Below are 23,944 nucleotides of genomic sequence, written 5' to 3' on the forward strand. Positions count from 1 at the left end.
TTTCAAACCAAATTCAAAATTACCTCTGTTAAAAGAGAAGTACTAAAGCTTTACTGAGAAATCTGTGTTCTATTGTGATTTCTGGGATTTGATATGAGAACCTGATTTGATTTATAGTCTGTTGTTGCATATGGGCTCTATTTTAACATTTTCTGTGCTACGGCAATGCCTGTGATTTCTTGTATAATGGTGGCCTTTTGTTGCCTCTGAGGTTGAGCGAGATGCTAATCTGCTGATGAGGAGGTGCAGATAAAGTCCAGTGGTGGATGGGAAGGGCATAGAGGGGACAATAGACATGCATCCAAATTAAGATCACTTCCCTTAGTCTGGATTCCTGTTACTGTTTTTTTTTTTTTACAACACTTTTGACATTGATTTTCCTTACAGCATTTGACTAAAGATCACCATGTCTGAAATCCATGTGCTGACTGATTTTACTTTAATGGCTGCCAGCTGTTGGACACCAAGGTTATGGGTGCGTTAGAGTCCTCTTGGGAAGTTTTTATTATTTATGTATTTATGTATGGTGAAGTCATAATTACGAAGTCAGATCTCAATCCACCTTTTCACCATAAAACTAAAAAAAATGTAACATTGGGTGTGTTGCGTAATGTTTTTATTCTATTTTTTAAGGGGCAGTAAATTTAATTGTTATTCTGTTGTAATTGTACAAAACTGGTATTTTGTAAATTACAATTTAGAAAAACAAAAAAACAACAAATGTACTATTAATCAAAAACTGCATCCATTGTGTCTGACTTAATTTCTCTTTGACCCCAAACTCGGAAACTCTGAGCTTAAAGGCAGGGCTCCAGACAAAAAAATAAATTAAGGAGCCATTGGTTCCTACAAGAATTAGGCGCCAAATTATTTTTTTTAGGTACCACAGAATTAGGGTTGCACGATTAATTGAATGTGATTTTATCATATGGATCTTGTAAGTAAAGCAGGTTCTGTGATTAGCAGTAAATCTCGAGCACATTCTTTCAGATGGAGCAGCATTTACTTACACAAAGCCGTAGTTCACTTACAAGCTACGCAAAATAGAGTTATAAATCACAGAAATCATTCTGTGATTATGAAAGCTGTTTGCGTAGCTTGTCTGTGAACTACGGCTCTGTGTCGTAAATGCTAGGGGTGCACTGATTCGATATTCAGTATCAGTATCGCTCCATTACTGCCACTTTCTGCTGGATCGGGGCATGTCAGATCACCATACGAATCAAATGTTAAACTGGCAAGACTTTAAAGGACATGCAAATAATCTACTTTTGTGATTGTGAAGTGCAGTGTCCTGTGAGTGTAACTCCACCACTGAATTAGCATTTGTTGTGTATGTTTATTGCACTGGAAACGCAACCGATAGAATGTGTGCTGTAGCACGATATTAAGATTGTGGAGATTTTAATCGTCCATGATCAATAATCGTTATATCGTACACCCATCATGCTTGAATTCTTGAATCCCATTTGTAGGGAAACAGGTGATTTACCCAAGAAGTAATAAACCGCCCACATTGGTCAACCAATATTTCCGTGAACATGGCGGTGAGTTAAGCCGGCTCCTCTGTGTAGCCTCCCACGGCTCTGGAGGAGGGACCGGCTCTGACATGTGCGAGCATTTCAAGAATGCACAGCAGTTTTTACTTTGTAGCAGTTAGCAGCCCACAAGGCTTTGGAAGTGACTGTGGGGGCCCTGTGTTTTGCATCAGCACTGCGGAGCTGCACAAGGTCACGGCTTCACAGAGCTATCTTTAGCTTGATAAATGGCCTTCAGTAGATAAGACGTAATGAAAATAAAGTGATACACGCAGCATTATCTTTAAGGGAACGGTAAAGTGTGGGTTGAATTCTGCTGCATTACCTGCATTTTGGCCTACTTTTTCTCTCTGTGAGATCAGCATGTCCACTCATCCATCTGGAGTGGCCCGGTTTACTGGGTTGAGTGCATGATTTTAAATATTTGAGTGAAGGCTGTAGAAAAAGAGCTGTTCTGTGATGTGGGAAGGCTTTATAGATCTATAACTTTACTGCTGTCAGTAATATTTGGTCTTCTGAGGAAGATTTGCTCTGTAATGACAGCATGTCTGCGAATGTCACACAAACATGTACTGTTTGGCAGATGCTTTCTTACCTCACAACAACAAACTGCGTATTACGTACTCCGATGGAAAAGCGGCAAAAGTACTAAAAACAACACCACAGTGCAAATACAGCTAGTCATATTTGAGTCTTTAGATGGATCTCTTTCTTGAAATAACTGACAAACTATAGTACTATAGTATAGGGATTTAATATTAATATCACAGTGATTTTGATTCAGAACTTTAGGTCCTTGTGTCTGTATTTATTTTAAAGTAAATTACGATAAAAAAAAAAAATTATAATATTTTTTGTGTAAAATTAAAATTCTAAATTCTATTTATGATTTATTGTAATTTTTTTCATTGGAAAATTAGTTTGTCTAATTGTTTTTTATATCAAATGTATTTTATGTTTGAGAAATACTTTTTCTATTGTTTTTATGATTTACTATGTGAAATTAATAAATTGTTTTATTTATAATGCGTAAATTACTTAATTATAAAAATAACCATATAACCTAACCCTAACCATAGTGTTTATTTTTCATACAGTTCAAGTTAAGAAGCAGCAGATAATCTCAATAAGCATACATTTTAAAAGAGTATCTGGAGTAAGATACCCACAAACAATCAACTAAACTTTTATTTAATTGTTGTCAATTATGTAAATGCCTGAATTAATTTTTGTATCTTTACATTTTCATCCTCTACTGTTTCTTTGTTTGTATTCATTTCATGTTCACTAAGAAACTGTAAAACTGACACCTTCTGTTCATTTGTGCATCCTTTTATATGGCTGCTTCAAGCATTATCTGTTTTTTAGAGCACTTCCTGCTTTGTTCCACTGAGATTTTGTCACATAACCTTTATGGGATTGATTTTAATGAAGTGTCGCTCTTAATTTGCAGGTCTCACCACAGAGGGCCTTTATCGAGTGAGTGGAAACAAGACGGATCAAGACAACATTCAGAAACAATTCGACCAGGGTACATACTGATTTTAAGTAGGCTCTGTGGGAAATTGGGCTTTGTTTGCAGGCTAGGACACAAGTTGGAAGATAGTTCACAATTTGGATAGGAGGCTCTGTTAAACTCTAGTTTGAAGGGTTGATTTTCTCGTCACCTCTTAGATTCATAGTGATTCAGCATGAATGATGGGAAACAGGCCCTGAATTACATGATTATAATCTGTCACACTGTAAATGGACCATTCCTGTAAAAACAAACTGGACATTTGTGGCTTCTGACTGGCGTGATGCCTGCAGGCCTCCATCAAGCTGTGATTCGTATTAGTTATTAGCTTATGCGGGACATTTTTAGCTTAAATCCCCTTGTGATACATAAGTGATCTGTTATATTCTCATTTTAAAGCTCCGAATTAAATCCTCACTACGCTGACAATATATTGAGGCAGTTACAGGCTAGTGATGGGCAGTCTGACTAAAATATATTCCATGACACAAACAATTTATTTCACTGTAATGGTCTGTATTACAATGTAGTTATTTATTTAAAAAAATTAATTGAAAAATGTATTCTATTAAATAACCGTGACTATTTTGGATATTTCAGTAAATTCAGTCTTTTACTTCATTTGTTGGTTTTGTCTTTCTCTTTTTATTTGTAGCTAGATGGACAGGAACCAAAAGATAAGATTATTCATGACAAATGAAGCCTGGCATCCATTCAAAAGCGTCTTTTAGCCCATTATGTAACACTTGAGTTAAAAAAACAACAGCCTCAAAAAAAAAAAACACTCACAAAACTCGTAGGTTCTTCCTTGTTTTGAAAAATATGCAATGCATTTCCTTATTACTAGTTTGTATTTCTGTTTCCCCGTCACTCTCATGTGTAAATACTATCATACTGCTCACTATTACAGAAGATATACATTTTTATTTTGAGTTGAGAGATGAGTGGGTGGAAAATCTTCAGATTATTCACTCAGTGAGCCATGGTTTGCCCAAAAGAGCTACTATAGGCATCAGTCTGCCTGCTGGCCCGAAGCCATTAGTCTCCCTCTCTTTTTCTCTTCTCCCTCCTCACAATACTGTGAATTGGGTGCTTTTCCCCTTTCTTGTGTTCATTCAGTGTCTTTGCAGAGAGATCTAGTCTGACAGCTGTCATTTCTCCTTACAGCCTCTCTTTCTCCTCCCCATCCTCTCCCATTCCTCTTTATTTTCCCTTTCTCCATAGTTTTCCTTTTATTCTGCTTAATTCCATTAAATGTGTTTTAGTGGCTTTACCAGTGCTGACTGAGCATCAAGAGAGCTTGATGCTTATGCAAGCTCACACTATTTTCCTTCTTCTCTCAGACCACAGTGTTGACCTGATAGTGATGGATGTAGCTGTGAATGCCGTGGCTGGGGCCCTGAAGGCCTTCTTTGCCGACCTCCCCGACCCCCTCATACCGTATTGTCTCCACCCAGAGCTAGTTGAAGCAGCCAGTAAGTATCATTCAGATTCTCAAGTGCTTCCTCTTAGAAAACACTGCATATTTCATGTCATTTATTGTCAATTTGCAATCTGGCAACCTGATGAAAAAAAAAAACCTCTCCAGTATTTTGAATTTGGACTGCAATACCTAGTTCAACCACTCTGTCAATCCTACATACAGCACCTTTAATAAATATTTTTACATACAGCTGTCAGACGGTAATTTGTAGGCTGATTCCTGAAAATAAAGCAAAAAAAAAAAAAAAAAAAAAACCCTTACAACGACTCAACCAATGGTGTGAGTTTAAGGCGTTTTTCAATCTTGTTGTCAGATGTTTAAAGGCACTGGTTTCTTGCCATGAATGTAGCCATGGCAGCCGGCATGGCACTTAATTATGAAAAAACAAATATTTCACATAAGGATTGGAAACAATTTAACAAAATGGCTGAAGATCTGTGTTAGCAGCTGTATTACATGTTTTATATATATATATATATATATATATATATATATATATATATATATATATATATATATATATATATTTTGCCAGCGTTAGAAGGTATATAAGCCATCAAACTGAAATCTGTAGTCATGTGTCTGACCCCAGTCTCTCATATAAGCTTCAGTCTTCACAAACAGCAGGTGGGTGGCAGTGTTGAGGCAAAATGAGGCAGTGACACAGCATTCATCTGTTGTATCAATACAGGCTGTGGCTACAAAAGAGACAGGAAGTGTGTCTGCTACTGCTATGAGAACAAGTAGCGACTTGCCCATGTTACTTCACCGTTTCAACAGCCTGAGTCACGTTTTTTTTTTCTTTTCTGTCTGTACTCGATTTCCTCTTTCAACTACGTTCAGTATTAATCCCATCAGCACAACGTTTAATCCCAGCCCAAGGTAGCTGAGAAGTCATTTAAATGCATCTGGATTTCCGTTTGATGCTTCCGAGTGCTGAATCTAATCCAGGGCCCCCTGTGATGTACCCCTCGTTATTTCTGATCCACACTGCTGTAGATAAATGACATTAAATGCTGGGCTGCTGTTCTTTTTGAATGTACTGATATTTCACTTTATCTCTTCCCTCCCCTTGCAGTTTTTTGGCCAGGCGGTTGTTCTTATACAGAAATCTCTTTTTGATGATGAGTAAGATACAAATGTAAATTTCCAATTGTCTTTCTGCTGGAAAAGATAAGGCTGTATTTCTTATGTGCTTTTAGATTTGTAAGTTTTAAATACTCAGTCCTTGTTGAACTGACTGCACGTTTGTCTGAATCCTTGATTCTGATTGGTCAGTTGAGTGCTTTTGTGCAATATATAGGGATGCTTAGATATTGAAATTCTGACCGATAACAAAATGTTTAAATTCATCATTTAAAATAAAGTGAATTTATGCATCACTGCATTTTAATGAATTGTAAAGATGGATGTTCATTTTCAGGGTCACTAAATATTACATTTAAGAGAGTTATTAAATGACTAGTGTGTATAAGGTACATTTTATGTGAGTGTTAGATGACATAAGTGTAAACAAGCATTAAAAATAGAAGAAATTATGTTTTACTAGTTGAAAGTCTTTTGTGTCACTTTCTCACTTGATAAACTCGTCATGTCCATTTGATTTAGTAGGTGTGTAATGATGTGTAATAATATACAAATAGCCAGTTATTATCACAAAATAAACCATAACAGGTATTAATCAGGAATTATTAATAAATACATCAGTCTAAATATTTCCTCACTTCTCTTTCTTTCTTCAGAAATTGTAGATCATTATGAGAGACTGCAAGTGCTGAAGGAAATAGTGCGGAAATTTCCTCCTGTGAACTATGACGTTTTCAAATATGTCATCACTCACCTCAACAGGTAAAGCTTGTAGAAATAAATCATCTTCGTTAAAATCCTGTTAATAATAATAATGTATCCCAGGCATCTTTATTTATATAGAGCTTCATTCCCAGCCATTTCATTATGAAAATATTATGTAATGTATAGTTTGGGGAAAAAATATACTTAAAAATACTCCTCAAGAATACTTTTTAAAACGATACATGAATCTCCTTTCTCCACCAGGGTAAGTCAGCAAAGTAAGACCACGTTGATGACGGCTGACAATCTGTCCATTTGTTTCTGGCCCACGCTCATGAGGCCCGATTTTGAGAACAAGGACACACTGTCCACCACCAAACTCAACCAGTCCGTCATCGAGACCTTCATCCAGCAGTGCCAGTATTTCTTCTATGGTGGGGAAATCACAGAGCCGTCCAGTGCCGAGGGGACGCCTCCTCCACACGGCCACGGCTTAGAGTCCCTGCTGGCCCTGCAGCTCCCTCCTCCTCTCCAGCCCCAGCAGATCCAGCACCCGCTGCCCCCCGAGCCCCTCTTATAGACCCTCTACTCCCATTTGGCTTGTAGGTGTGCGTATAAGCCTCTTAAAATAAATTTTCCCCTTTTCTGTTCCTCAGCCAATCTGAATGAGAGGCTGAATAAAGCTGTAAAGAAAATGGCTATGTCAGTTTGACATGGTAAATGTGCACATTGACTTATTTCAAACATGGCAAACATAAGAAAGATATATTTATGAAACGTGTTTTTTGTTTTGTTTTGAAAGACAATGAAGCTGTCGTTCACTCACCAAAACCAACACCACATGCACGGCTTGCCATAATGGCAAAATGTGCCATTTTTCTGCTTGTGTTTGTCCCCCTTTTTATTTTACAATGGACTAAAGATATATTTTTAGGATATTTTTATCTTAAAGGCAGCAGTTGTAGTTGGGGTGGTGGTATCCCACGGCGTCTGGGATTGAAGTAAAATGAGTTTATAAAATCAGGGGCACCTGCCTAGGATGCACTTTGTCCTACAGACTTTGAACTGGGAGCCCCGTGTACTCTGGAAACCACAGAAAGGGAAACAGCCCACTGCAACCGTTCGGCACATCTCAGAGATCCAGGCTTCAGAAGACGCCCGGCTATCTCAGTTTCGTTTCATGTTCGTTCATTTTGTTTCCGCAGACCACCTCCAAAATGTCTATGGTTCGGTTGATTTATTTCTTAAACTGAATTTGCATGTTCTTTGCCACTTGTAATAACTGAAAGAGAGAGAAAAAAATGCTTAACTGTTTTTATGCAAGACTTTTTATTGTTTTGTTTTGTTTTTAAATCGAACTTGTTTGAGGGAACATTAAACTGGGGTAAAATTGTTATAATCGTTCGTTTGTGTCATGCCATAGTTCGACTCATCATATTTTGGCTTTAATCGTTTCCCTACAATAGGACAATATAAATATATCTATGTATAGATATATGTTGGCATCGTTTGATGGCTGGCAAAATAAAAATCACGGGGTACTTGAGCTCTGAATAATCTTGTAAAACTTATAATCAGATTTCTTTGTGGTATGATGTATAAAAAATTGGGGTTAGATCCATTGACTGTACTTAATTCCCTATATGAATAAAACGTTTGTTTGTTTTGTTAGATGGTACTGAATTTTGTTCCACTGTAACAGATAATGTTTAGAAAGCTTGCAGTCTTTGTGTGGACTACAGCACAAATCAAAGGTGTTTAGTTGTGATGCAGGAGCTTGTATGTGAATGGATGGGAACAAAAATGACAAGATATATCTTAATTGACTCACTAAAACGGAGGAAAGGGCTCAATAGGGTAAGTGTGCAGCTGCTAGGATCCCATTTAGTGTAGTTTAAAAGAAAAGAGCAACATTATGTTCATATGACTGTCTCATATGATGTACAAACTAAATATTTTAACATCATCTGCTATGTATTATAGTAAATAAATGATTTTGACAAATGATGTTTGCCTGATGTTATTTTTCCGCTTATGTGATCCGTCACGCAGCATTATGAAGAAACAGCCAATGGTAGTATTTGTCCCCTGCAGATCTACGCAACAGAACCAGCTTAATGGCCAATTAAAACTAGCTAGTTTTATTTAAAATAAAATACCGAAACTTAAAATATCCCATAAATAAAATACATATTTTAGTTACTAATAAGTATTATAAGCAATAGTAATAATGAACGGTCTGTTTTTATACATTTTAGGACGCTAGAGTAGACAATCATTTCAGATATTTGAAAATGACATTTTTTTTACTATTTGTTCTGGTGCTACTTTTTTTTTTCTTGGTCCTTGTCATACATTCCTGCAGACACCCTCTTTATAAGTAAAAAATTGAGTATCCAAAAATATTTACATACAAACATGTCAGTCAAATATAATTTATGTAATATTTCAAACATGTAACCTCGGGTAAGTTTAAAGTAGCTCAGTTCTTGGCAACCCTGTCTGCAATGTTTGCTCCTGCAGTCCTGTGAATGAGGTGCGCCACCTTCCGGCTCAAGATATGAACTACACATCCCAACAGTGTGCGGTACTGCGCTTTATTTGATTTGTTTACATTATTAGGTACAAACCCTACGCGTTTATGTTTTGTAGCAAATATGCTAACACAATTAGCCGCAAGGACACAAAATTGAGCTTATGTATGATCGAAAATTATACATTTCTGGAAGGAAGTCAGCTTCTGAAAGTTTTGCCATCCCAGGTGATAATTAAAAGTGGAATTTTCGTGCTCTCTAACCCAATATATCAGCTCACTTCAGCTTGTGTGAAGACTAACAAATCATATAGTTATTCTTCGCTGCATGTGGAGGTCTTGTGAAATCTGAGGCCAGCAAAACCACTTAAAATTTCTGTCAGTTACATTTAGCTCAACATATGGCTACATATTTGGAATATAGTGCATATGTACAGTATGGACCACTTTTACGTTGTTTTTGCCTTTATGGAGCTTGACAGGACCTCGTCCCCATCCACATTCAATGTGTGGAAAAGAGCAGCATGAATCCCCAACTATCTTCTTTTGCATTTTGCATCATGTTTTTTTTAAAGCCTTGGAAGCACATGAGGGTTAGCAAATGATGAGGCTAAAAATCAGTGATAACATATGTTTTTACTACTACTTTATAATTGGGAATTGGTGTCGTATTTTTAAACACTTTGACAGATTTATGATAGAAGTAGATGGAATGGTTAATACTTGCAGTAGTGCAACAGCGTGCCAAACACAGCCTGCATTTTTTATTAAACATGAGAGACTTGTGTCCAAGTCTGATGGGAACAGTGTTAATCACTCACAGCTGCTCGATCGCAGGGAAACAGTTACGTCTGACCTGCAGCTGACTAAACGGACAATAAAAACGACAATCACATCATTGCAATTTCCCCATTAAAATGACACACTGCCACATTTGGATTTATTTGCAAGCGTCTGTCGGGAGAGAGAAAAAGGCAATATGGCAGCAGGATCGACACTGATTTAGTAGAGTTGTCTTCAGATGTTCAGAAGAGGTCACGGCAAATTTACTCTGATTAATCAAAAACAGTAAATATTTGTTGAAAAAAAAAAACATATCAGATTGTGTGTGAATATATATATCATCATCTTAAGTGGCATTTATGTTCATCCAAACCCTCTAAGGAACATGTTATGATAAAATGACATTTTTTAAACTCGTGATGGATTGGCTGCCAGCTTTCCAAACAAGCCCATGTCAAGTTTAAATGTGGCATCTTTCCACTTTAATGTCATTGATCAGTTTAACGCTTACGTATTTGTGTTAGGTAATGTGTGGTGGTGGTGGTTTTTGGCCGTACACATGAAGACCGATGCCAAAGTCAGAATATGAAGCAGAAACATTTAAAGCATACAGTCAACGAAACCTGATACAGCTGACTAAAACATCTCAGTCAGTGTACTCTCATTCACACTTATGCCAGGGAACAACCATATGTTATTTTTCTGTCTTACACAGATCTGGAGAAATATACTGAATGAAAAGGGAGACATCCTCGGCCTCTGCCAAAGTAAGTGTCAGAATCCTAAGGGAAAAAAAAAGTTTTGGATTCTTTGTTCTGTAAAAGAATCCTGAGATTGATGATGGTGCATTCAGACCCTTCCAGTTTCTGATTGGCTCCGTCAAACCGTACGACCGAAAATTTCAGTTAAAGCTCAATGGTGAACGTTTGCAGTGCAGCAGAAAACAATATAATATTCGATTAATTCATTACTACGAAAATGTGTTTGACTTAAGCCGATGAAATTAGTAGTGATCTACAGTGTGTCATAGCAAGATACAAAATACAAGCACCCCTTATCAAAGTAGCTTTTATAATTGTTGACCATTCATTAACAGGCCATTATATTACTCAATCAAATCTAACTGATAAAACCAAAAATAAAATATATTTTCTAGAACAAGAACTGTTCAAGTGTCAGCTGAAGTCCTAAGCACTTATCATAACTGTGATTTTTTGTTCTTCTGTCCATTCAGATAAATTAATCTAGACAATGAACGAGTCATGGAATAAGCTCACACAGACATGTGTTTGAAGGCCGCAAAAAAAAAGAAAAAGACATCATTCCCTTTCCTTTCTATTCAAATGCAGATCAAAAGGCAAAACAGTGCAAGAGGTAAATGGTGCAAGAACCGAATGGCTCCAGTGAGTAGCAGACGCCGAGATAAGCAGGATGCACCTCTCCACCCAAACAAAACCAGAGAGGAGAGCATGACACAAAGAAAAGGGGGCCTGTCTGTCCACATGGAAGGGGATATCATTCCATTTCACTTCAGAGTTCGTCCCCTGCACAGAGCTGTTAAATGTGTGCAACAGGACAGCATTGTCAAAACTCACAAAAGGCAAGTGCTTGTTTGTGTTCTGAACACCACTGACCTCACGTTCATCAATATCCCCGTTGGTTTGTTTGACTACTATGAGCCCGGCGGGCTGTGGGCATCTCCGTCGGGCCACAGGGTAGCCGGTCGTCCTAATGTAACAGTTTCCGTTAAGGAAGGAGGTTGCAATTGCTCACTAACTAAATTTTCATACTCGCTACTGTCCTCGTCATCCTCCTGGTCTTCTTGGCCGGTGGCCTGGCGGTTCAGGGAATCGGAGCTCGAACCGTCTCCGTTGCCCAGGCCCAGAATGGGAGACGGGTGGCCGGGCGAACCTACGGCTTGGGGCCGCGGCAGCAGTATAGCGCTTGGTGAATCTGGAGGCAGTGTGCTGCTGTAGATGGGTGGAGATGAGGAGTTCACGGGTCTCTCTACACTGGGCTCCACCGAGGGACCTGAGAGCACGACTTGAGTCAGCGAAGAGTGTTTGGAGTCGGGAAGGGCAGAGTTATCGGGAAGCGTGACAGCGGCCGCCTCTTGGAGTCCTGCGAGGAAAATAGAGAAGATATTCAAAGAAGTTGTTCCCTTTTTTGTTAAACAAGCATTAAATGCGCAGAATCATCAGTACATACTTCTCTCTTCTTCAGCGCTGTTACGTTTCCGGAGAGCGATTTCCTCTTTGAGTTTGTTCACTTCTTCTTGGATTTTCTCCCTCACTCGTTCACTCTGATCCACTTCACAACACACTGCCTGCAGGACGACAGAAAATTCTTTAGGGATGCATGGCATTATAGAAACATCATCCCAATCGGCGGATAAGGCTTAAAATGTAAACATCGGCATAGTCATACTAAATAAAGATAACTCACATGTGCTCAAGGTATGCTAGTGATTTTTACAGCTCTTTTGCTTTAGACCATCTACAAGTGTTAAATCTATAGATAAAATAATAATATTACAACTGCATCTGATTTCAGCAGATTTTATTATAGTTATATTCAAAGCTTTCAATGTACTTGCTTTAATAATGTTTATTTAGTTCTAACAAGTCAGTTTTTGTTTAAAACAAACTAAAATTGAACATAATTTGTTTATAATCTCTACACAGGAGAGAATTGGTGATGTTTCCAAACAAAAAGAAATGAATAACGGTATCGGCTGTCAGCCAAAATAAGTTGAAAAATCTAAAAAATCAGCAAAAATCAAGTATCGTGAATCCTTAAATCCTAGATAGTACATTCTCAGCATTATTTATTTAAAACATTTTAATGTTATTATTACATGTAGCAAATTGTGTTGTATTTGAATCAACATCTCCTGAAGTTAAGAGTGTAACTCACCTGCACTCTTTCTTGAAGGGCACTGTATACTTGAAAAATAGCTCGAATATCTTTCATCACCCCATCCTTATCAAAGAACTCAGTCCTAAAAATGTAAATAAATAATTAAATAAAAAATGTAAATAAACACTTGTTCAAGTATTTACTGCAGCAAAAGTCTGGCTTTTTTGTCTTACATTCTGTCCAGTTTAAATTAAATAAATTAAGAAAAACTGTATCATCAAATATAAAAAAAATAGAGCAGCTTTACTGTTGTGAACATTGATATTATTAAGGAATGTTTCCGGAGCACCAAATCAGTGTATTAGAATCATTTCTAAAGCATCATGTGACACTGAAGACTGGAGTAATAATGCTAAAAGTTTTGCAATCACATGCATGAATTACATTTTAAAATATATTCAAATATAACAGTTTGAAATTCTAATATTATTTCACAATATTACTATTCTGATGCATTTTTGTTTAAATTAACATTTCTTAATGGTAGTGTAAAAACTAAATAATTTGCTCTAACTACATCCTGAACATTGCAGTCAGGTTGCCTCACCCATGTTCTTTAATGACACTTGCGTAGTTCTTGGAGGTGTTCGGCACAGATGAGACTTTATATTCCTGTTGACTGGTGTTGCCCAGGTTTGGGATGCTTAAAGATATCCTCTGGTTATACCTGCTGATATAAAGATCCAAACTGCAACAGAAACACTCATAAACATGGTCTCAGTTACATCACACAATTTGCAAACATTATGCATGGTATTAGGAAATAACAATCTAAGAGACAAGTCTCTAAACAGTTAAAACACAATCATGATTTTATCCTATTTTACCCAACAGGATTAGATTTTACAAGTATGTACATACTTTCTGTTGGGCCTGAAGAGCACATACTCCAAAGCATGTGTGGAACTATTGGCTGTGGAGATGAAGCTGAAGAGGAGGAAGACCAGATCTGGGATGCCAAGTATATGGGTCAGCTGCTTGTGGATCACCTGCTCCCTGAATGACATCTGCTGTTGAGTGTTCCTTCGAAACCGGTACCAGCCGATGACATTCTGCTCAGCAAGAAGAGACATTGTGAAGTGGGTCGGCTGAATTAACTCACAACGTCGAACACCAAAGGACAAAGAACCTGCCAAAGCACCTGCTAATCATTTATTTCATGATAACCGCTTACTTTTCTTCTGTCCTTGAGGATTCTGTTGAGATTTTCTTCATTGACATTACCTGCATAGTCATAAAAGCTGAAACAAACAAAGGAATTTTTATTCAGTTAAAACTTACAGATAGCAAACATTAAAGAACGTGTCTATTAAATCCAATTACCCATTCTTACCTAAACAGTTGTGCACAAGGTTCGTGATTATGGACCTCTGAAAAACAAGTGAATGCGAGTGATCAATTATTTTTAATATCTCATTAAAGTATGCTGTGACTGTTCAACAGTGTTGGGAGTAACGTGTCACAAAAGTAACGGCAATTTGCTGTAACGCAGTAATACAACGCATTACTAAAAAACTTTGGGTAATATAGAATTGTACACAACATAATTTAACTCAAAATTCAGAGGTGAATTTATCAACCCCGCAAAACAGCACCAGAGAAAAAAATTCCCCGGGTGAAATAGTTAGTCTGTTTCCTGCTGCTGGAATTCCATGCTTGAGAAGACTGCAGAGACGTATTCTACACCTTCACGTTCATCAGAGAAAAGGACAAGAAGGCAATCTATGTGCGACATCCAACTCTCAACATCGAGAGACAGCATGAGTAACTGAAGAAACGCTGGTGCCACAAACAGTAACCTAACACAACAAAATCTGTTTTCATTAAATCATAGTCTAGATTTAAAAGGAATGAATCTGCAAAATATATTTGACTTAAATAATGAACAGGTTAATAATACGAAAAGTCTAAGTGTATATGCTGACGAGTTTGGTTCATTTTTGTGTGGCGCGGCGCTCTACAGGAAACCGAGATGACAAAGAGCATCCTAAAATAAAAATACACACTGCAGTTTCGAATCATCTGTATGACCAAAAATTACAGAGAAGTAACACAAAAGTAGTGTAACGCATTACAATTCAGAGGCAGTAATATTGTAATGTAACTAATAACTTTCAAAAGACAGTAATAAGTATAGTGTATTACATTTTGGAAGTAACTTGCATTTAAATATTAATGTGCATACCGACAACTTGGAATAGATAAAGAAACATGCTCTCAAATATATGCTCATCTGCTAGGCTAGGACAACACAACCTTCATAATGACTCCTCTTACTGCAAATATAAGATAGTATCGGATCCCACTTTTGATGTGGAATGCCTTTGTGAAATTCTTTGTGAAGTTATCAGAGATGAAGGGTTCCTGGGAGCAGTGCCAAACTCAGAAAAATGATCTCTTAATGTTGGAGAGGAGCTATTTCCAGCATTTTTGAGCCACAAAATGGTCTACACTGATGTATAATGCTGGCTCTCTCGAATAGTTATTAGTTTATCCGCTTACTGACAATCAGAACAGTCTTTCTAAAGTACTGAATGGTTGAGACTGATCAGATTACATCAAGCCATATCTTGAACTGATAAAGTCTCTCTGCTCGCACAGGAAGGCCGTCACGTCCTCATTCTGAAATGTGTTATGTCTGTGATTTGAGCCTTCATATTTTGTATGATCAGGTTTACCAAACTAAAATGGTTGTCAACTTTTGTCTGTATAGCTTTGGGACGGTAAAAAAATAATCAACCGTGGTTTTACCTATTACACTGAGGAATTCTGCGCTACCGATGTGTGAGTCACTGATGCTTAAAGTCTCCTCCTGTCTCACTTCTCCCAGCAGGAAGCCCTCCTAAAAGAGGCAGAAAATGGCATTTCAATGGCGAAGACAGTGTAGTTAAGACAGAATGTTATTATGACCACAAGTTAAAAGACATTTCAACACAAAAGGGCCTGCAATTGTTTTAAAACAAAGTAATAATTCATATTATTATAACTCAAAATCTGGGATGTCCACATATAGTTTAAAACCCTTGAATGATTTAGCAATTTATTAGCAATAAACATGAAATAAACAAACATTAAGTATACAAATGTTAAACAACAACCTAAAAGTACAAACTTTTTTTTAGTACTTTGCTTATTTAAAAAATAAAATAAAAATAAATAAAAAGCATTTCAACTTGATCATATATAAGATGTCAATTAGTCAGGGTTTGCTAGTCTAGGTTTTAGTTTTTAAGTTGACAAACGAATAATAATAATTATTACAAATATATATCTTTAATTAATATTTCCCTAAAGTAACAGGGCAAATGCCATTTTAAGGGGAACACAGATATTTGATGCATTTAAAAAGCGAACAAAACCTAAACTGTACCTCTAATGGTCATCGGATACCAAAACAAAAGTGTTCATATTAGGTGAATGTAACCAGAATTCGTGCAAAGAATATGTCACAAAATAGACAAGTTTATACCAGGAGGTCTGAAAAACTGAAAATTCCCAAACACAACTGTAATGAGAGAACAGAAACACGGTTCTCCAGGAACACACACAACACAAATTCTATCGTTATTTACTTGTTCAGTTTCAGATCACACAGAAAATGCAGATTATTTGTTTTTTTATTTACATTTTTTTTCTTAAAATAAAATTATGTTATAAATGTAGTTTAGTATCAAAAGCCCACATAATAACACCATGCAAACTGACAGTCTGTTCATTAGACAAGCTCCAATCAAAATGAGAATGGTTGTCATTTAAGATATTCAATAAGGAAAAACAGATCTTTGACTGAATGAAAACAGGTTAAGCATAACAGCAGACTAACCAGCACACAACTACCGGTATGCGAAGCATCCAGGTCAATGACAGATCACTTACTTCCTAATGCCAAAACTAGTACACTAGAGGAAACTAGTACACTAGAGGAAATAACACAAAAGAGCAGAAACGGCTAGAAAATGTTAAGCAATTTGTGAACACTTCATTTAAGGTCTATTAGACATTCAAGTTTGCATTTGACGGTTATTGCTCCCAAACAAGTTAGCCAGTCAGCTACTATGACTACCTTGACACCTATAAGATGACATCGACGAGATTTACTTTCACCAATCGCTACTGGGCGGTGTACATTTATGACAGCGTGCAATCATACAGTGAATATACGGCAATGACACTTTCTGACGAGCTTGTAAAATCTTTCGGGCTTGTGGGTTTGCTAGCTGTCAGTCAGGCAGCGTCTCAAAACTCAGTGTGCTGCCTATCTAGAGAGCATTCTGTTTATCACCGAAGGCGTGTACTGAGTCAGCTCTGTTCGACTTATGACATCTACAGATGTCATAGAATACTGCAAAAATCCCACTGACTCTGAATTTTGAAAACATTCTATCGAACATTTGAATGTTATCGCGGTTGTCTGTGTAGGCAGCTCCGCAGGTTTCACACACAGCCCTCTAAAGCCACACCAGGAAGATGACACCGGGAAATGAATTCATTCTGATTTGATGGAATAAACTGTATGTTGCTTCGCTGTGCGATCGTCCTCTTAAATATTTACCCTCAAAGGCAGATGACAGAGTACTTACGTGGTCGGAATTGCTGTTGGCACTATGATAACACACAGAACTAAAAGTGTATCCCGAAATTGACGCCGCCATGATGGAAACATACGCGCCGAGCCCACAATCCTTTGCGCGCGCACGCACTGTACACCAGCCTGCCCGTGAATAAACAAACCCTCTGCTGAGGTAAAAGATGCTCACTCTAAAATATTTATTTATTAAACGCTTGACTGGACGAATTAGATAAAATGTTATAAATACAATACATTTATCTACTGTTATTTAAAAAAAAAAAAAAAACATTTACCTTAACATTCTTAACACGTAATAATAATAATAATAAAATTACATTTATCTACATACTTGTTGTATAAACCACAATATTTACCTTGAAATCAACATCGTCTTTTAATCCCACCTGTCTCTGTATTTATTGTTGAAATAAGTGCAATGATACTCATCAGAATTGAAGACACACATTACGTCATGACTGTGGAGTGATGTAGAACATAAAGTGAGAAATATGTGCACCAAAAAAGTACACCTTTGTCAAATGTATGATGTTTTTATTTATTTACCTAGTTTTGTTATTAATTGTATTTTTTATTTATATCCGTGCATTCAGTTAGTATCTCTTTGATTTCTGTTTTGAATATGCAATAAAACTCTACCTTTACCTGTATTACAAACCTTTATTTTGAAGTTTCACGTCGATTGTCATGTTCTGTTACGTCAGCGTAAGTTGAGGCGAGACGTCATGATGAAATCGTCAGTGAGCACCTGTTTTTACCTTTACTGTCTATGGTTTTTACGTAGTCTAAGATGAGCACACATGTGTAGTGTACAGATTTAGAAGAATATTTTGCTCCGTCAAAACTCGGAACAAAGAAGTAGTAAGAGTTTTTTATTATTATTACCATATTGAAGTATCATGTTATTGTTTATTCAATTTAATATTCAAAATGTCTTTAATTGATCTTAAAAAGGTCTTAAAATGTTGTTAAGTCTTGAAAAGTATTTATCTTCATAAAACTTGCAGAAACCCAGATGATGTTATTAAGTGTAAATAATAATCACGTCCGTTATCTCTTAAGGCTTGTATATTCCAAGGCTGCTGTGGAGCTCACCGTAAATATACTGAATGAGGCTGAAAGGCATAAAAATGCATATGTAATATCAGTTATGTAATTTTATAATAAACTATTTTGGAAAATGTTGAACTTGTTTTTCTTAATATTGAGGTATTTAAAGAAATAAAATGTTGATCGATTTACCCGTTACATGTCTCCTGGTGTGATGTTAGCAGAGGAACTCATGAGGGCAGTATTGAGCTACATTTAATCTTAAGGTTATGTCCATTTTTACACAGTTCTTAAAACGTTGTTGTCTAATGTACAAACATGGAGTAGGTAGTAGTTGTGTACACTGTTGGGTAAAGTTCTTTTTTGTCTTTCTATGTAGGGTTTTATGTTAAAATATGAAAAACATTTTTTTATTAGTTTTTATTTTGTGTATGTATGAATGGTTTTGTCTGAAGATTAGTGCAAATTTTTTTTTACACATTTTTATTATTATTTTCCTTGTAGAGCTTGTCTGATATTTGAGTAATTTGAGCAATATATATATTTTTTTAATATATTCTAAAACTATTGAGACAATACAATGGAACTAAATGTAATGAAAATGCCAGCTGTAGTTAAATGCAGTGGAATTAGTTAAATAACATTTGCATTGCTATTTAATTGCTTGTTGTTAATGCCAAGTTTTCGGGCGGCACTGTAAAAGCCAATTCAATACCAAATTATAAAATCAATTTAACTAAATAACCAATATTGTCAAAAAGCCCCTTTATTTGTGCAACATAATTTGTTTATCCATTTACTAAACATCCAGTAATTGAGCTTTTTTGCCTAACAGTTTTCACGCACCACAGCTTTCCCCCGAAGCTTTCAAGCACTCTCACGAAGTTCTTGCACTAATGTGAATGTGTTTCTGGGTCTCCCGTTGAAACGGCTGCGCATTAACAAATGTCTCTCGCTATATTCTGGGTCACACTATTGACACCTCAGAAATAGCGTCCATACAGTCTCTGTTACCTCTCTTTTCCTTGGGTATATTTCTCTTTCTCTTGGTCATTTTTAAGAAAAAGTCTGACAGCTGCACCTGATAAGAAAATGATTGAGCTTCCAGGACACAACTGCTACCACGGCAACAGTGAAAGAGCAATAAAAGACTGGCTTTGGGCCATGATGCCGTGGTGCTTTAAAGAGAGCGAACCCCCCCATACCTCTCTGGTTATTACCTCGTCCCCTAGCCAGAGAATGAAATGAAAAACAAAGAACAGAATTTAAATCTCTCTCAGTACCTTCCAGAGACAAAAACAGAAGTTTACATTAAATAAATGGATTGAGAGTGTGAAAACTTTACCTTTTTTTCCGTGCATTGGCATTTCTTGTTAGTAAGAAGATAGACAGCTCTTATTGAAGCAGAGATGGTGAAGAGTGAATTAATAGTGTGCGAGGATCGATAGCCAGCCAGTGTACATAAATGTGAAAATCAGCTGTGAAGCCTGCAGCACTGGCCGCTCAAACACACAGTGACCTTGAGTTGGTTAGGAGATTGTATGCTGGCTCAGAGCAGTCAGACTCTTGCTTGGAGCACTACAAGGACTTTCCAGGATCTACCACTCTGCTGACAGATGATCATTGTTATGTCATCCATTGCTAATTAACTTTAATGCCTAATAGTCTTTTGTTTCCATGGACAAACATGTATTAGGCAAATGGTTGCATGTGAAAAACAATAAAAGCCATATATGTTAACTTTGCATTTTAGACAGAATTTTTTTTAAATTTTTAAATATTTTTCCCTTCATCAGAATGGTATGACACTTGGGGACTTCTGTGGCACTTGCTATAAGTGAGCACACACATGAATCATGAACATTATTAGAATAGGCTAATTGGTCTAGTCAGAACTGCGATCTTTGTCACCAAAACTTACCACCATATGAACGGGCAATATGAAAATACAGAGCATATTATTTCTGAAAATCCTCTTATAAGTGACTAGGCAATGCACATGTGGTTGCCTCGTGGTATTTTATATGGTATTGCACATTATGGTATTACAAATGATTGTCTTTATTTCTCCAAGATGAGAATGATATCAATCTGCCATGCTTTTGAATAACTTTTCTCTATTTTTCTCTTAAACACTGTATTAATTAAAAAATAGAATTACTTTTTCTGAACTGTATAATTTATAAATGAATATTTAGTGCCATGAATGGTTCTATAATAAATAAGAAAATAAATAATTCGTGATTTATTGGTGTTTTAATAGTTGAAATAAAGCAGTACATTTGTAAGTGAGTGTGCGGTTATATCTCTACATTAATTAATAACAAACATCAGTGAAGATAATAATGCCATTAGCTGGTGACAAGTTTCTGTCATTGAGTCATCGAACTAAATTGTTTAACAAATTACCACTACTGTGTGTTCATATACACCATGGTTAATTCTATTTTGAATATGTTTGGAACTATTTTCATTGGAGGATCAAAAATACACAAGGTAACTTATTCACAATATTGTGTCATAGAGAAAATAAATGATTTTTTTTCCCTAATCACAAACATGCTGATACCCAGAGCTCTCCTGCTAAATTGTTATTGCGATCTTATGATCTGATTTATTCTTTGCTATCAGGAAATTCAGTTTTAAACCTTCCAGACAAAACCATTACAAAAAAGAAAAATCAGTTTCCATTGCCAGGTGATGATCATTCAGCAGGTTGCAATAATGAATGCTGATATGAAAAGCCCATTCAGGGTTTTTAAATATAAGACTCTTGACTGTTCACGATCTTGACCATTATCCTCTACTTGAATTTAAGGTTAGGGCTTCATTTGTCCCAAATTTATCTGCATAATTAGAGTGTTAAGCCTTTAATTCAACATCCAAACACAGGCTTCTCTAATGAAGAAAAATGTATCCATTATGTTTAATTGAATTAATTTACTACAAGTTTGCCTTCTCCCTAGTCGGCTAAATACAGGCAGGATATATTTTATACTGAAAGTTAGCTTTATTCTATCTCTAGTTTAGCACTCTCCAAGGTTCTTCAGCATATGTGAATTCACTGAGATGGAATAAAGGAGAACGAACTGGGCTGGAGGCTCTTCTGTAACATCTTAAACTCAGTTTGAGAACGGTTGAGCACAGACTAATGGTCAGACTAAAATACATCACCTTTGTTCATAGAGGAGGTGGAGATTTCTGGGAAAAGATGGAGCGGTCGAAGACAAAACACACAGTGAGATATAGCACCTGCTTGGTCCTCATAGCGATTGATGGGAACTCAGTGATGAAATTCTTTGAGTTAGGGACTTTGTGGATGCTGACAGGGCCAGGTCATTGTTCATATAGACAAACCGCAGTAAAAAGTGTAGGAGCTGGTAGCAACTAAACTCTGCAGGATGTTGTCTCTCCAGGAGCGGGATTGGACTTCCCGATCTAATTTAACCAGTGGCACAATTCTCATCACTTCTGAAATCACATCTGTTTTCCCCATCGCTTTTTCTTTTAACTCAACATTCAGTGGCTGCATCTGAAATTTTGGACAGCTGATACCTCGCTGCTTTGTCAGGCAATGACTTTGCACATGAAAGTACTGATCTCGGACAGACTTTTGAGGAAGCATAACGGTTTAATGATTTATTCATACAGTTTAGAAAACTAGCAATAATCAATTTGCGAATGAATTACTCTGTGTGAATCAGTGTATCACTCTTTTCAATGAACACGTGGTCACATGGGTTTAGCAAAGCTGAATCAGTTAATGATTTTGAACCGTTTAGCTCGCCCATGCACTGAAACGTTTAGAACGGTATCTCATTTATTAAAACTGGATACTTTGAAATACATTGAGCAAAAAGGGAACTGGATGAAGTGGATGCCCTCAAAGATGAAAATACATCCTCTGTTAGTGATGAAGAAGCACGTAGTTCAACACGTCCACCTGCAGCTTGTGAACGGCTCACTACAGGTAAAGACTCCTTCATTACACACACAAACAGCGAGCAGTGTATGCTTTCAGTTAGCTTATTAGTAGTTAGCCCAACACTGCGTATATGACATGGTTAATGATAACCATTTGGAGGAGGAACTGGTCTGTTATCTGCTTTGCAAGCCAAGATCTTGGAAGGTGCCAAATTGCATGCATGCAAAGATGGTGTTGGGTAAGATTTAATGAGCAGTCAAAAGTAGCACGTTTGACCCCCACTCAGTCAAAAAGAGATTTAAAATCCCAACCGTTCATTCGAATTCAACATATGGCACATAAACTCAGTGGCTCTACAGTAACCCACTGCCACAAAATCGATGAAGCTGAAAGAGAAAGTATCTGGCCAGTGCTGAAAGTTTTGAATTATGCTGCTAGTCCTTGGCAAGATCACAAGTGTGAGTTTTCTGCACAGAGTTCATAGAGCCAATTACCATATGATAACTAGAGAGGCTAAAGGAGCATCTGCAGCTCACTGCGGTCTGCATCTGGGACTGTGCAGACGGATGTGCTATTACCGTTCTGGACAGGACAGATGTCATCAGGTGACATGCTGCTAGTTGTCTACACTGGTCCATGTTTTTCACCGTTTACCCTGTTTGGCTGTGCCATGGACTGACAAATTCAGTCACACTTAAAGACATAGTTCACCCCAAAAAATGAAATTTTTTTCATCATTTACTCATCCTCATGTTGCTACAAACCTGTTTAAATAATATTGAATGAATGATATCTTCTTATCTTACAAAAAATCACCTTGTGATTAGTTTGATGAACAACTGTGAAAATGACTAAGGAAATTGAAGTTAGAGCATTGTTTGTTTGCACATTTGATATTGTGTTATGTTTATATCCTTCTAAACTGTCCAAATGTATGTTTACACCTTTTAATTTTATCCATTATTTTTCTACCAGTTAAAACTCTGAATACACACTTCATGTCTAAGGATTTTCTAATATTTTATTATGGTTTATGATTAAATGAAAGTCAAACATTTTAGTTTAATTGTGCCTACCTGACATAATATAAATTACCTCAAGTATTATTATAATATTTTTTTTTTTTAATGGATGGGATGGAACAGATGGAATAATAATGAAAAAGCAGCCAAGAAGTGTGGGAAGACATTTAACACAGTTTTAAAAGCATTCTAGGATACATAAAATTGGTTGAGAAGCCTAGAATGTGCAGAGCTGTACTCCAGAGAATGCTACTGAAGAACTGGCTATTGAGAAAGCCTTTAAAATGTGTATGTGTGTATTATTCTAATTTTGTGTAAATAATAAAATAGAATGAGTAACCTTTGACTGCAAAGGGGTCATATGATGCGGTTTCAAGTTTTCCTTTCTCTTTGGGTGTTACAAGCTGTTCATGAACAGAAAAGATCCCTAAAGTTTCAAGTCTCAAATCAAAAGAGATATTCTTTATTAAAGACTCGTTTGAACACACTCCACATGTCGTGATACGTCACTGTGTGGGAAGATTTGAATTATGCCACCCAAATGTTCATGCAAAGAAAGAAGACATAACTTTGATTCTCGTTGTAGTATTGTTGCTGCCGCAGGTGCCATGTCATGAACACACTGTGTTTTGTTGCGAAAGCGAAACTACTTTGTATGGTCTTCTAAAAGGGGACACAACTATAAATCGGTGGTTAAGTTTCTGCTGACTGACAGACTTCAATAGTGTTTTCATATTTAAAGAATTTGCCACTGATGATTCAGACGCTAGTTTTGAGCAGTGTAGAGCTTGTTGTT

At 36.7% G+C, this 23,944-nt stretch overlaps 2 protein-coding genes across 3 annotated transcripts in view; one reads left to right on the forward strand and one right to left on the reverse strand.

Moving 5' to 3' along the window:
• The window catches only part of LOC113060616 (rho GTPase-activating protein 5), a 30,848-nt gene extending 22,513 nt beyond the window's left edge, over window positions 1-8,335 (forward strand). Inside the window, 4 exon segments of the mRNA XM_026229686.1 lie at window positions 2,992-3,069; window positions 4,398-4,529; window positions 6,280-6,385; window positions 6,593-8,335. Of these exon segments, the coding sequence (XP_026085471.1) occupies window positions 2,992-3,069; window positions 4,398-4,529; window positions 6,280-6,385; window positions 6,593-6,908 (632 nt within the window). The 3' untranslated portion in view covers window positions 6,909-8,335.
• A 1,150-nt stretch (window positions 8,336-9,485) lies between these two features.
• On the reverse strand, window positions 9,486-17,293 carry LOC113060617 (BRISC complex subunit Abraxas 2-like). Of its 2 annotated transcripts, none has more exons than XM_026229688.1 (9): window positions 17,144-17,293; window positions 15,315-15,405; window positions 13,897-13,933; window positions 13,738-13,804; window positions 13,425-13,615; window positions 13,111-13,230; window positions 12,561-12,645; window positions 11,853-11,970; window positions 9,486-11,765 (listed from the first exon to the last, which is right to left on the reverse strand). In XM_026229688.1, the coding sequence occupies exons 1-9, from the start codon at window positions 17,213-17,215 to the stop codon at window positions 11,317-11,319; spliced, it is 1,230 nt and encodes a 409-aa protein (XP_026085473.1). In that variant the 5' UTR covers window positions 17,216-17,293; the 3' UTR covers window positions 9,486-11,316. The 2 variants fall into 2 exon arrangements, with proteins under 2 accessions (XP_026085473.1, XP_026085472.1); XM_026229687.1 differs by having other exon boundaries at window positions 13,111-13,233; window positions 17,144-17,273.
• Window positions 17,294-23,944: the final 6,651 nt, after the last annotated feature.

Source organism: Carassius auratus, chromosome 42, assembly GCF_003368295.1.
Source record: "Carassius auratus strain Wakin chromosome 42, ASM336829v1, whole genome shotgun sequence".
NCBI lineage: Eukaryota > Metazoa > Chordata > Actinopteri > Cypriniformes > Cyprinidae > Carassius > Carassius auratus.